The following is a 14,794-nucleotide window of genomic DNA, read 5'->3' as shown; positions in this document are numbered from 1 at the left end:
CCCCACGCCACCCCGCTGTCCGGCTTGAGCCTCACCCCACGCCACCCCGCTGTCCGGCTTGAGCCTCACCCCACGCCACCCCGCTGTCCGGCTTGAGCCTCATCCCATGCCACCCCGCTGTCCTGACGTCTCAGCATCCTCAAGTCAGCTCCCGTGAAAACCGCGTCAGATAAGGGAAACAGCGTGATGACGTATTTATTTATTTATGACAGATAGAGACAGAAAGAGGGACAGATAAAGACAGACAGACAGGAAGGGAGAGACATGAGAAGCATCAACTCTTTGTTCTAGCTCCTTAGTTGTTCATTGATTGCTTTCTCATATGTGCCTTGATGGGGGTGTGGGGCTCCAGCTGAATGAGTGACCCCTTTGCTCAAGCCAGCGACCTTGGGCTCAAGCTGGTGAGCCTTGCTCAAATCAGATAAGTTCACACTCAAGCTGGTGACCTCGGGGTCTCGAACCTGGGTTCTCTGCATTCTAGTCCGACGCTCTATCCACTATGCCACCGCCTGGTCAGGCCTGTGATGACTTTTTTAATAGGAGCATTATGGAGATGTAATTCACATATCACAAACTCACCCGTTTAAAGTGTACAGACCACGGGATCTTCGTATATTCTCAGAGTTGTGCAACTGTCATGTTTAACTGGTTTCAGAACATTTTTACCATTCTGGAAAGAAACCCTGTGCCCGATTAGTGGTCATTCCCTGTTTGCCATCATTCCCACCCCACCCCCAGCCCCGAAACCACCTGTCCAGTTTCTGTCTCTCTCGGTCCACTCTGGACATCACACAGGAGTGGAACCCCGCGATCGGTGGTCCCCTGGGGCTGGCTCACTGCCCTCCACAGAGTGTTTTCAGAGTTCATCTGTGTTGGAGCGTGTCAGAACTTCACTCCTTTGGATCGCCAAGTAATGTTCCACAGCGGGTACAGACAGCGTGTTTCGTGTAGCCGTCCATCGGCTGCTGGGCAGGCTGGGTGGTTCTGCCTTTTGGCTCTTGTGAATGATATGCCACCATGAGCAGTTCTGTACATTTTTTTTTGCGTGGACATGGTGGTTTTTTATTTCTCTAGGGGATGGATAGCAAGGTGATTTGTTGGTTTTGTTTGTTTGTTTGTTTGTTTGTTTTTGTATTTTTCTGAAGCGAGGAGTGGGGAGGCAGACAGACAGACTCCCGCATGCACCTGACCGGGATCCACCCGGCATGCCCACCAGGGGACGATGCTCTGCCCATCTGGGGCATTGTTCAGTTGTGGCCGGAGCCATTCTAGCGCCTGAGGCAGAGGCCATGGAGCCATCCTCAGTGCCCGGGCCAACTTTGCTCCAATGGAGCCTTGGCTGTGGAGGGGGGAAGAAAGAGAGAGAGAGGAAGGGAAGGGGGAAGGGTGGAGAAGCAGATGGGCACTTCTCCTGTGTGCCCTGGCCGGGAATCAAACCGGAGACTTCCACACGCCGGGCTGATGCTCTACCACTGCTCCAACTGGCCAGGGCTGGCAAGGTGGTTTTTAACAGTAAATGTGCTCCAAGTTTAAAATCAGAACCTGCTTCTTCTTCAAGTAGTCGGTCCTAGGCAGGTCACTTAACCTCCTGTGCCTTGACTTCCTCAGGCTGGATCCCGACGCCTGGCCCGGACACCCCAAAGGATTACTGCAGCATGGGATAATAGATGTGAATGTGTTCTGGAAATTTTAAATGCGCCTTGTAAAGAGAAGGCACTATTTTATCCAGGAGATTACTTAGAATTTTTTTAAGCACATGATTGGTTTCAGACTTGAGCAGATGACCTAGAAATGTTGCAGACACTTGAAATCAGCAGGGTTGTGGCAGAGAAGACCGAACACGACAGTTGAGAAAGTCCAGACTGTCCTGTTTGTAAGCTTGGCAATCTTCCTGAACTGGAAGTGGGGGGTGTTCAAACATACCACGTACTCGTCCACAGAAAATCTAAGGGCTGCAAAATGAGAATTCTCACCAAGTTATATCACACACGATAAACCTTCCATTCTTCCAATGTTCTCTGGCTGTTCCTTCTCCTCCTGGCATGCTCCCTGAAGACTTCTTTTCTGTGAAGGGAGGTCCAGCTGTCCCGTAAGGACAGGGCAGCCCTCTCAGGGGGGGTCCCTTTTCCCCACGGCGTGGGGGGGCTGGGTCAAGGCCCCTCCTTGCTCCTTGGGCCCCGCCCAGACTGTTCTCCCTCACTCACTCCTAACGCTCCCCAGCTTTGAACCTCACTTCATTGGACGGTACTGACTGCCCACTGCCCCTCTGTGTCACCATCGTCCACCATCCACAACATCTTTCCAGGCCCCCCACCTGGACATCCACCCACTGAATCTGGTTCACCACCAGACTCCACTCTGCCCTTCCACGGGACCCTGTGAGAGACACCCCTCTACCTGACGCCAAGGCCTGGCGCCCTCTCCAACGAGGACGTCCCCCGCCTCTCCCTCCTCCTCCCACAGCATCCTGTTCCTTGACCGCTGACTGGGCCATTCCCTCCAACCAACAAATCAACTATTGTTTCCTATCTTTAAAAGAAATCTTAAAAAAAAAATGTCTCCGGTCCCCTTTCCCTGCCACCAGCTAGAGCAAAACCCCTGACATAGTTAGCTGTGCACACTGTCCGCAGTTTCTCCCCCGTTCTCTCCCGCGCTCACCCTGCTCCATCTATCGCTCCAATAAAGGTCAAGGTCACCATTGGGCCGCCACCTTGCCAAGTCAACGGTCAGTTCCCAGTTCTCCTCTGGCTTGTCTCGGCCCCATTTCACGGAGTCTGTTACTCCCCCCACTAAGAAACATTATCCCCCCCCCCTGGCTTCCAGGGCACCATGGACTTTGCTTCCTCCTCAGGGATCACGCCTCTGACCCCTTCCTCAGTTTCTCTTTTTGCCACACACCCCCCTGCTACTATTAGAGCAGCCGAGGCTCAGTCCTTGGACCCCTTTCCTCTCTGTGGACACTCATTCTCTGCCTCATAAAGACCACCCCTCCACCCACAGCAGTCGACTTATATTTTTCATGCACTGACCTCTCTCCTGGGCTCAAGACTTCGCTATTCGATTGCCTGCCTGATCTCCCCTCGACGGCCAACCGGCATTTCAACACCTCTGACGCTGGACTCCTGGTCTCTCCCGCCTGCTACCCTTTCCCAGCCCTTGACCACTCTGCTCTGATCCCTTCGCCTAGACCAGTGGTTCTCAAACATTTTGAAGTCGGGGCACATTTAAAACCCTACAAATAATTGTAGGTGCACGATATACAAATTTCTGAGAAATATGTTATAATAATTAAGTCATATATTAAAGAAAAAAAAAGTCCAAGCGTGCTTTTATGGTAATTAAACGAAATAAATATGACAAAATTAAATTTATTCTGACATTAAAAAACATGTTTATGTTACATTTTTTGAGTTATGCTTTTGAGAGTTTGTAAAAAAAGAGTGGTTAAAAAATAAAAAAGCGACAAAAAAGTTATCTTTATATATATATATATAGATACATTCGTAGTAAGATTTAGTAAACTCGGCAGGTCCCGGTGCGAATGTGTTAAGTTTTTTCATTCTGTGTTTATGAGAAACATGAGCCTGATGTGTCCTAGCGATTTCTTCAATGTCTGGGCATATATTTGAAAGGCAAACTCTCATTTCCTCATCAATACATTGAAGAATTCTCTCTTTTTACTCTTAATTGTGTTGAGTGCAGAAAACCCCCACCATACATATCATCTTAACTTTACACCAAACAAAGGATAGAAGAAACTTGCCCCCAGTCTTTCTGGGGAACATGGGGGGTAGTGTAAACAATCCAGCACCACATCTTAACAGCCTTTTGCAACCTAATCAGGCATGTGAGGTGGGGAGTTGGACAGACTGTCAGCTTACAGCCAATTCCCCACACCTCTGTCCCCCCCAAATCTAAACTCCAAAAGCCCTGTTGGTTTTTTGGTCCCCAACAGGCACATATTTCTCTGGAATACCACAGGGCGCACCTGGAAACCTTCTAGGGTGCACCAGTGTGCCCTGGCGCACACTTTGGGAACCAGTGGCCTAGACAGCAGGGTGAGGAACAGCACAGCTGGAGCGACCGTGCCCGCGTTGGCACTCTCTGCTGTGTATGCGTTGCTAGCCTCTCCGTGCCTGTTTCTTCCTCTGTAAATGGATGTAATAGCAGCAGCTCCTACCTGACAGGGGTGTTGTGAAGATGAAAAGCTATTCTACTTGAAGCACTTGGCACAGTGCCCACGGAGTCAGTACTATAACACATGTTTGAAACTATCACTATGAAAACCAATGAAATGCTACTATGTAAGTGCTGGGCACAGTGAGAGCTCAGCCACTCTTCCCTGCCACCTGACAGGTGTTCCTTAGCAAAAAGCAAAGGGGTACAATGAAGCTTCCCAAGATCTTTCTTGACTTAATATTGGCACCTGGCTGTTTGCACAGAGCAATCATTCACGATTGTGAAATATTATTTAAAAGAAGCAGGCAATGGACTGAAGTTCTGAAGGTTCTGCCTCCTCCAAAACACATCAGCAGGACTTAGGGGGCCACACACAGCAGAGGGCCCAGGGGAGGTCACCGACCGGGCGGGAGGAGGTAGGCGACAGGGAGAAGAAAAGAAGCAAAGAGAAGGAGCAAAGCGTCTTGTGGTTTGGAGGAGCGCACCCCGTGGCTGTGGCCCAGCAACCCATCACTTACACATTCGACATGGTCGGCTACTTTCCTTCGTTCCTTGTCCCGCCGAGAAGCTCTTGGGTCCGGTCGGCCTCCAAAAGGCCGGTCTGGCTGCAGGGGTCAGGATCCCCACCAGATGCGCTCAGGGGGTTGTGTCTTCCGGAGGGAGGGGCAGGGATCTGGGGTATCCACGCCCTTCCAGCAAGAAAACGTGACAGCCAGCGCTGCTCAAACACAGAGAGGGGGATTGGGTCGGTTCCGTCCGGTCCCGGAGGCTCTGGAACTTCGCTGCGGTCACTCATCTGGACGCCAGACGAAACCTAGCAACGGAGGCGCTACGCCTGCGCAGTGCCGCACCTCTCCTCCCCAGCGCGCTCCCCGCCCCCTCTGCGCGCTACGCGCCTGCGCCGCCGGCTGCTGTTTCCGTGGCAACCGCACGGGACGCCAGGGTAGCGCTGGCCCGCGCAGGGCTAGAGAGCGGGTGCAGCAGCAGGTTTGCAGGATCCTGAGTGATGAACCGACCTCCGTCCCTGAGGTCCTTCCAGGCGAGAGTTCTCCGGTCTGGCCCCGGGTCCCCTTCCACCGGCTCATTGTCCCGTTCGCCTCGTTTTAAACCCCCCCCCCCCCCGTTTAGGACAAGGCCTCAAATGATTGTTGCCTCAGTCTTCCCATCTGTAAAGTGGGGGAACCAGACATTCCTTCGTTCAGGGATGCAGGACGGATGCAGACGCTGCCCTCCTGGGGCTTCCTGAAAATGCAGGCGGCAGCGCGTGGTCGATGTGAATGTTCTTTAGGAGCAAGTAGCCCCGATGGTTTTCTCTGCTCTTCTTCCTTCATATTTAGTGACTGTTGAGCTTTATTTGCAAGTAAAACACTCTACAATTTATAGACAGGCACATATGCAGCCCGAAGAGCTTGGCGAGGATATCCACGTAGAAACGACGGGATCTGGACCACAGCCCACAAGTGGATAGAAAGTGAGCAGCAGAGTAAAAACCAGCATAAATAAATCAAATGAATAAAGGAGCGACCTAACAACAACAACAAAAAATTAGACAACTTCATGCCATAGACTTCAAAAAGTGTACCACATTGCAGAACGGCCTCCATCTCACCCCCACCCCCCAGGAAATCCCTACTGGGGAAGGAAACCAAGTAGGCAAAGTACCAAGAATTCTCACTCATAATTCTGATACAGAGAAGACACGGATCTAAGTCATGAGGTGAAGGGGTAGAGTAAGCAGGCAAGGAAGGAATTGTAGAGGAAAATGAACCAGAGACCTGGGAAACCCCAGGGGAGAGGAAACCATCAGAGCAGTGACCAGTTCCTCCCTACCAGTTCCACCCGCAGGACCTGACCAGAGCTGGGAAGAATCACGAGGGTTTGCCACGTTCTGGGGGCCTTGCACTGAAGAGAGGCAAAGATTCAAAGTGGTAGGGCATTGTCAGAGGAACAGGGTACGCTCCTAACTAGGGTGAGGGGATGGTGGCAAAGGGCTCACCACATTTTCAGAAGAGAAGGCAGAGCTCAGATCTGGCATAGATCCAGGGGAGCGGGTTTTATCCTCACTGCGTGTAAGTCTATAAATAAAATGCACCATCTCACAGATCACAACCTCATTCAGATGCGAGGAGCACTTGTTCATGCTGCATTTGAACAAATAGAAAATCTGCAACAGGCAACTCATGTTAAATATGAATAAAAGAAAAGCAGCCCATCCAGTATTCAACTCCAATATTTTATTCCTTTCAATAAAAGGAGGGAAATTAGGGGGTTAGCATGGGTGAAACAGGTGAAGAGCCCAGTCTGGAAGAGAATGTAGCCAAATAGAAGGAAAGTTTTTACATGTGTTTCATGTAATAGAATAAGTTAATAATGATGATGATAATAATAATAATAGTAATAATAACTATAGGCTAAGATCTGGGAGAGAATATGAAACAACATAATGAGAAGGGAAAGAAGATTCTATAACTAAAGAAACCAGCTGAAAATTAGAAATAGTCCAATACAGAAACTAAAGTAGAAAAACCAAGAAATGAAATGGACACAATCTATCAGAATTACTGACTTTAGAGCAGTGGTCCCCAACACCCGGGCCATGGACCGGTACCGGTCCGTGGGCCATTTGGTACTGGTCCGCAGAGAAAGAATAAATAACTTACATTATTTCCGTTTTATTTATATTTAAGTCTGAACAATGTTTTATTTTTTAAAAATGACCAGATTCCCTCTGTTACATCTGTCTAAGACTCACTCTTGATGCTTGTCTCGGTCACATGATACATTTATCCGTCCCACCCTAAAGGCCGGTCCATGAAAATATTATCTGACATTAAACCGGTCTGTGGCCCAAAAAAGGTTGGGGACCACTGCTTTAGAGGAAAGGCCTGAGTCGATTATAATGAATGTAAAAGGAAAAGACTGAGGCATTTAAGCCATTAGAAAAAGGCTAATTGATATTCTCGAGAGACCTCCACTATTAATTCTTTTCAAAGGCATAAGGAAACATTATTAAAGTAAAAGAACTAAGATTCTGAGTTCTCATTTTGTTCCAGTCAAAACTGAACAACTAACACCGAAGATATTCTGAATATTGTATTGAACTTCAAAGAGAAATGGTTGAGGTGTGCCCACCGGTAGCGTTCAATATCAGTTGAAAAAGTAGAGAGATATTAGGAAGCTCTTAGAGAAAAATGTGACCCAGGACACTTCCACTCACTGAAGTTAATATCCCCCAAATACGCAGAGCCCTCAGGGAATATGATACTTGTGAATACACTGCCATGTTTTCTAATGCAGGTAATAGAAAACCCCTGTCCAAGAGCTTCAGCAATAGGTTTTATCATCTCCCTTCTCAGCAAGAATAGAGGTGAGGCTGTGTCACCTGATTAGCTCAGTGACTTAGTGACATCAGCAGTCTTTGATGGTCTTTCCATCTTTTGGAGCTGTCTTCCTTAGAATGTGTGTGGGGGGGGGGGGCGGGGGGCTCTACTGACACTTAAAAAATAGGTTACAGAGTAACCAGGCAAATTGTAAGCCCATCGTTCATCTGAAAACACCTGGGGCCCACTTTGGGTTGATGGGCACACGATGCAGTCAGCAGTTCAAACGCTATAGAAATGTTTACCTGACATCCACGTATTCTTATTGATCCATGTCACCCCGTTAAATTTAACTTTTTAAAGAAAACAGAAAGGATCCAACAGGGTGCTTTGTTAGGATGGACGGACTCGTCGACAATTGGAACTGTCGGACACCCAGTCCCAGCCCTTCCCACTTCCTCGCAGTGTACCTTGCAGCAGCTCAGGTGACGTTTCTGCGCCTAAGTTCATCCCTCCCCAAGGAGAACACCCGCCTGTCACTCAAGGGACAAGGTGGCTCCTTGGGTGGTTCTCAAATTGCCATGCGTGAGGACAGTGGAGGGGAGGACCCTGAGCGTTTCGTGTCCAGAGACTGAGTTCCTGAAACATTGTTCTGAAAACTTGGAGCCTGAGCACTGTTGGAAGTTTCCTCATATTCCTCCCTGAACGCACGGTAAGCAGTGGAGTCTTCCAGCGACGAGCTGACCTAGCCTGTCACTGGGCTGCCGCCGTGCAGGTTGTCCCCGAGCGTGAGTACCAGACTTTGAGAAGTGGCTGCTACGACCCTCTCTGGTTTCATGGGACTCCAGGGCATGCAGGAAAAGATGTGGCGTGGACTCTGATCTGGTGGTCCCTCCATGTTCCCCTGGTAGGCCCGTGGCACCGCCGTTGGCAAAGGCAGGCTCCATCCAAGCGAGCCGGTGCCCAGTTCCGATCGAATTTGAAGGCCATCTCCTCTGAACTCAGATGTGAGAAGCATTTTCTGTGCTTCTGGGCTATAAAACGTTGTGGTACGTGAGAGGTGTGTTTTAAAATGCCAGATTAGTAAACTCTCTGCTGTAGCATGCGGACCCTTTTAGGTCTGATTTATGTTTGCACAAAAGCGAATTGATCAGATGTGGCTTCTTATATTTTTTGTACCAAACTGGAAATGACTAAGGCATGCATTTTATTGACTCATAAATATTAAAGTGAACAATGGTAGACCTCTGGTGTTCAGGGACATAACATTCACAGCCTCAACTCTTTCTAACCAACCCCTGAAGTCCAGGACATGTTCTACAAATTTGTTGTGGGGACAGTTCCACTTACCCCAAAGGATGGTTGTAAGGGCTGGATGAATAATGTATGTAGAACTCTTGGCACAAATTCGAGCCCACGGGCTATTCTGTGGCAGGGGGTCCCCCTACGCTGCTGGGATTGCCTAGGGGGTTACCTAGGGGGTCTGCTGAAAACCCACATCTCAGTTAGCAGGATTCCGAGTTTGGGGGTTCAGAGAAGTCTTGGGGAATGGCCCAGATGTCAGAGATCTGCTCCTTACAGGTGATGTAGCTGAGGGCTCGGAACGCAGACGTTAGCCTAAGGACAATGACCCCAACAGCTGACAGCTTGGTGCCCACACAGCAGCATGCGGCTGGCCAGCTTGGCTTCTCTCCAGCCCGTTCCAATAACACAACAAAGGATATTTTGGCTGGGAAATGAGTCTTATTTGACAGATTTTTTTTGTGGAGAATTTGCAAGTAAACGGATTTAAAAGGGATATGAGCAATCCGTACTCCACATTCTGCATGGAATCCCAAAGATCATAGATTAGACAAACACCAAAGCTATTTCACGTCAAAGAAACATCACTTCCACCGGGAAATGAGTGTGTGTGTGTGTGTGTGTGTGTGTGTGTTTCTTATAAGCAGCCTTATTATCTATAAATAACGCTGCCCAGTGTGAGAAAAAAAATACACAGGAACTAGCCAGAGGCAGGATATTTTATTATTATTATTATCCTGTTTTGTTTTGTTTTTTCACAAACACAGAGGCAGCTTTTGTAACCCAGGTGCAGTGGAGGTCACTTCTCATTGTTTTAACACCTGCTGTCTTTCAAAATGAACACGGCTTCCCACCAGCCCTGGGCACATTCAATCTTAAATCTACCTCAAGAATGCCAGTCTCCTGTATTTTGGAAATACTTCTGAATAACTGAGGTGTCTGATTTCTGTTTTTGTTTTTTGTTTTGTTATAGCACTTCCCCCAACCCCCCCCCTTCGCTGTGTTCACAATGCTTCTAATAACACAATTGTTCTGGATACTCAGGGCAGGGGGCTAAGAACAGCTGCATTGCTCCTGAAACAGGAGAGATACGTTCATGAGACTCACTTAGACATTCGAATCGCCCATGACCCTGATTGTGTCAGTAAAACGCAGTTTAACAGAAGAGAAAAAGACCGACTTAATAATCTATTAATTTACCGTAGTTTGCTGCCAGACATAACAGAAATATAACCTTGGTTTTAAAAAACACAGGCAGAAGTGAGTAAGAATTTTCCAGGGGTGCATTGCTTCCTCCCTCTGCCTTCCTGTTGTCTCTCTCTGGGTCCCCCCTGTTCATTCTTTGTCCCCAGAAGAGCAGTCAGTGCCTTTGAGAGGTGGCATTGCCCTGTACCGGGGCCAGGATGACACGGCGGCGTCATTTGGCAGACGTCCCCAAGGTGTCCTGCTGACGCTGTGGAGGGCTCGCCCGTCAGGGCGGCGAGGGAGGGCGTGTTCCCGCCTCACGCCTACCCCGTGGAGCTGTTGACCGCCACCATTGAGGCTGAGAAAAATTGTTGCAGACCTTCCACATAAAACACAGGTACAAACAAGGATAGCTACAACTTTCAAGAAACTTTTTAATTAAAATATAAATGCAGAAAGTGCACAACTCTTAAACACCCAGCTCAGTCCATTCTCTCAGCTGGCAATGATCCGCGTCATGGGTACAGGGGCGATGACACAGGGGAGTGGCCGGGCCCCTGCGGCTCCCCGGTGCCTTCCTGCTCTCGTCCTGCGACCCTCCCACCCCCCAGGCGGAGACGGCTTGCCCCATGCCAGGTAGACTCTATGGCTGAGTGCGTGCACATGTTAATGTGTGCAGACTTCATGTGAAAGGGGGTATCCAGGGTGTATTCTTTTGGGTCCAGCTGCGGCCAGTTAATGGGTGTGAGACTCATCCATGTAGTTGCCTGTAGATGGGCATGTTTTCATTGCTGTGTAGTATTCCATGGTGTGAATGGACTACAGTTTCTCTGTCCTTTCTATCTATCGTTGAGGGGCGGCTGCTCCCGGGCGGGGTTGTGGTGGACGGTGCCCCTGGGAGTAATCGCAAACATGCCCCTGGATGCACGGGTCCCCCGCCAGGTCAAAGGGTGTGGATGTGATCGGCCTCGGCAGATCCTGCCAAGAAGTCTTCCAAAGTGATTGCACCAATATTTTCTTTAGTTTTACTAGTAACAGCGCTGGTTGCTTTTCAAGCTTACCCCAAGCCAGGGTTCTCTGCCTGTTGTGGAAAACAAGAGCAAACAAACAAACAAGTTTTGCCTTACTGTAAAAAAAATAAAACAGCCGAGCACAGACGTACTTTAAAAAGTTTACGGCAGTCACCACTGTCCCGTGGGGTGGCCGAGGCCAGCCCGGAGCTGCGGCCTTCCCAGGTGGAGATGAAGCTGGTCTGAGGGCACACCGATGGCACTGCGCCCTCTGACCTCCCCGGGGGCGCGGGGTGGAGCGGCTGTCCGCAGAGCGGAGGCTGCAAGGAGGCTGCGCTCCCCGGACAACGTAAATAGCAGTGACGGGCACCATCCATCGTCTGGGTGAAGGAATTATTAGTGACTCGGTGACCTGGCACGAACCTGGAACCAGTTAGGAGGCATTATTGATAGCCTGCTCCGTCTCCAGGCCCGGAGAGGGCTACCTTGTACCGAAACGTAAACACACGAGGCCTGCTTTCGATAACCACCCGCCGCCCCCTCTCAGTGTGGATGAGAAACGCCCCCCCCCCCCACGGCTGGGTTCTGGGGGTGCCGCGCTGAAGTGTAAGTGGAGACGGAGAGCTTTCAGCACGCCCGCCGAGGACCTGGCATTCCAGGCTGTTATCAGACCGGGGCTGTTTCTTATCTGCTCCGTGAAACCCTGACCAAACCACGCCACATTCTCTCTCTCCATCTTGAGACCTCCTTCCCGGAGCACCAGAGTTTAATTCTGTTCCTCCTTCCCTGAGCCGGGGTCATGCACAGTCCCTTCTGGCTTCTCAGCCAGAGAAGCCCCCTCCTGTCCTGCACGCCCCCGCGACCCCTTCCTTCATTCTTCTGGTCTGACCTCCAAAGACCGGACGGTCCCACTCTGGCCACCAGGCTCTCCTCCAGGCCTGGCCAGGGCCATCTCCCCTCATTTAAACTCCGGCAGGGCTCTCGTTTATTTATTTATTTTAGGTTGTAAACGGCAGAGAAACCGCCTCAAATTGGCTTAGCCAAAAGGGATGTGTATTGGCTTCTAACCCTGGAGAGCCTGGGGGTGACCCCTCCCTTCCCGCAAAGCCCAGTCGGGCTTTGTCCTCGGCTTAGCCAAGGCGGACAGGCCCTCTCTGTGACCAGAGTCTCGGCCCCTTGTCTGGTGGCAGAGGGTCGAAGGTTTCATTGAGCTCAGCTCAGAGAGGCCGGTTTTGTTCCGGTCAAAATCAAGTAACTTGAAGAGTTACGGCAGCTCTCGCTCTGTCCTTGGGGTCAGTCTATTTGGTCCGTCTACAGATGGTCAGGCTGTCCCCGCCCCGCCAGGTCAGGAGGTCTGACTGCTGGCGTCTACTTCCCGGGCCGGGAAGCGTGCTGACGGTCTGTTAGGAATGACTGAGAGTCACAGTCACCCAAGGGCCAGGAGTCCTTCCCTCTTTTTTCTTTGAGGGCTGACGGGAAACGAGCAGGTGTTCTTTTAAAATTATTACCGCGTTTTGTTTTGTTTGGTTTGGTTTTGTTTTGTTGTTTTGAGATGGCTCTGAACCTCTGATGGCCTTGACTCCCTGGGGGGAAGGCGAGAACGCTCTCCTCCCTTCTCATCGTGACTCGTCCCGCACGGCCTCCGCTCACACGCCCGCCCAGTGCCCTGGACACACGTTGGCGAGCGACGGCCCGGCAACCGGCGCGGCAAGAGGCAGCAGCGGCCTAAAATCCCCAAACGGATCCCGCGCCTCGGCTTTAACGCCCGGGCTGCGGGCTGCGTTCACAGCCCGGCAAGGCGAGGCGGTCTCGGGGATTCCGACCCGCGGGGGAAACGACTGCCCGCCTCGCTCCAGTGTACCGGGGGAAAGAATGCGTTTTGCTGCATTTCTAGGAATGTGTTCAGGATGAAACGTTTTGTCCTAATGATGTGTTTTCGCGCAACCGGAAAAACAGAACCGACAGCCACAATTCAAGTAACTAAAACCGGCCTTTATATCATATGAAGGTGAGAAGGGTTTCTCTGACTTCAGCAAGTGAACTTCGCCGGAGAGGTCAAAGGTGGGAAGGGCGCCGTTCTGTGTTTCCTCTGGAAATAATCAACTCCGAGGCCGCGCCCACCCTTCACCTTCCATCAGCTCCGAGGCCACGCCCACCCTTCACCTTCCATCAGCTCCGAGGCCACGCCCACCCTTCACCTTCCATCAGCTCCGAGGCCGCGCCCACCCTTCACCTTCCATCAACTCCGAGGCCGCGCCCACCCTTCACCTTCCATCAGCTCCGAGGCCACGCCCACCCTTCACCTTCCATCAGCTCCGAGGCCGCGCCCACCCTTCACCTTCCATCAACTCCGAGGCCGCGCCCACCGTTCACCTTCCATCAACTCCGAGGCCGCGCCCACCCTTCACCTTCCATCAGCTCCGAGGCCGCGCCCACCCTCCACCTTCCTTGTCCTGTCTGACGACGAGCCTTCTCCACGGGGCACGTCCGTGTGGCGTGTGGCGTGTGGCGGCCTGTCTGCTCCTGGCCTCTGGGGAAAACCTCGAGGCTGTATAAAAGCGAGGTTACACATTAAGCTCCAACTACCAATCCTTTTTAAACAAGGCGACGTTATTTTTCACACAGCACTCCATGCTAATTTCACGAGGACACGGCCGTGGGTTTCACTCAGAAATTCTCAGCTCGTTTCTCTTTCCAAGAGAATCTTCTCAGGATGGGGTTTCTATATAGAAGAACCACGGATCCTCAGTGTTGTACATTCGTTTAACCCACACTTCAAAAATGGGTGTGTTATTATAGCCTGACCAGGTGGTGGCGCAATAGTTAGAGCGTTGGCTTGGGACGCTGAGGACCCAGGTTCGAAACCTCAAGGTCGCCAGCTTGAGTGCGGGCTCATCCAGCTTGAGCGCAGGGTTGCTGGCTTGAGCGTGTGATCATAGACATGACCCCACGGTTGCTGGCTTGAGCCCAAAGGTTGCTGACTTGAGCCCAAAGGTTGCTGGCTTGAGCCCAAAGGTTGTTGACTTGGAGCCCAAGGTCACTGGCTCGAGTAACGGATCATTGGCTCAGCTGTGAACCCCCTGGTCAAGTCACATATGAGAAAGCAATCAATGAACAACCAAGGGGCTGCAACTATGAATTGATGCTTCTCATCTCTCTCCTTTCCTGTCTGTCTCTCTCTCCTCCTCTCTCTAAAGAAGAAATATAAGTAGTCAATAAAAACTAGGCTATAAAAGAGTCATGATATTTCCTGCTATTACTTAGAAAGTTCCCAGATGGGCTCCTGAGGAGGGGTGATACAGCTAGGAGTCCCAGGAGCCTTCATCTCCCGAATTTCTCTGTTTTGTGCATAAGGACCTTTGAACTCAATCAAGAGATGATGCATTGGACTTGCTTCGGGGTTCGGAGGATGCCTTTAGGCAAAGGACAGTAGAAAGATGGATTCCTAATCAGCTTCACCATGACCTCTGGGAAACACAGCTTACACTAGGAACGGGTTACACGAAAAATGACAGTATATATATATACACGGATATATATATATACGGATATATATATATACGGATATATATATATATATATATCCATAGTACATGGACAGCCACACAAATCAGTAAGAAACACATCAAATCATTGGCGAATAAATGGGCAGAATTATGAGCCAACATTTCTACAGGAATAAATGCAATTCGTAAATAAGGTGGGGAAAAAAAATGTTTGCTCCCACTAGTAGTAATCCAAGGACGTAAATAGATCCTCTGTCCCCTCCAGGAAGGTGGTTTAGGGTATTATGATCAG

General features: G+C 50.3%; 1 protein-coding gene across 3 annotated transcripts in view; it reads right to left on the bottom strand.

The window, feature by feature from the left end:
- Positions 1–4,965, bottom strand: part of IQCA1 (IQ motif containing with AAA domain 1) — a 140,435-nt gene extending 135,470 nt beyond the window's left edge. For 2 of the 3 annotated variants that reach the window (XM_066279691.1, XM_066279690.1), the window contains exon 1: positions 4,698–4,965. In XM_066279691.1, coding sequence (XP_066135788.1) covers positions 4,698–4,708 — 11 coding nt within the window. In that variant the 5' untranslated portion in view covers positions 4,709–4,965. The remainder of the gene's footprint in view (positions 1–4,697) is intronic. The other variant, XM_066279692.1, reaches the window with a different exon arrangement.
- Positions 4,966–14,794: the final 9,829 nt, after the last annotated feature.

Source organism: Saccopteryx bilineata, chromosome 5 (genome assembly GCF_036850765.1).
Source record: "Saccopteryx bilineata isolate mSacBil1 chromosome 5, mSacBil1_pri_phased_curated, whole genome shotgun sequence".
Classification (NCBI taxonomy): domain Eukaryota; kingdom Metazoa; phylum Chordata; class Mammalia; order Chiroptera; family Emballonuridae; genus Saccopteryx; species Saccopteryx bilineata.
Note: the sequence above shows the minus strand (reverse complement) of the source record. Positions and strands in the feature narration are given on the sequence as shown.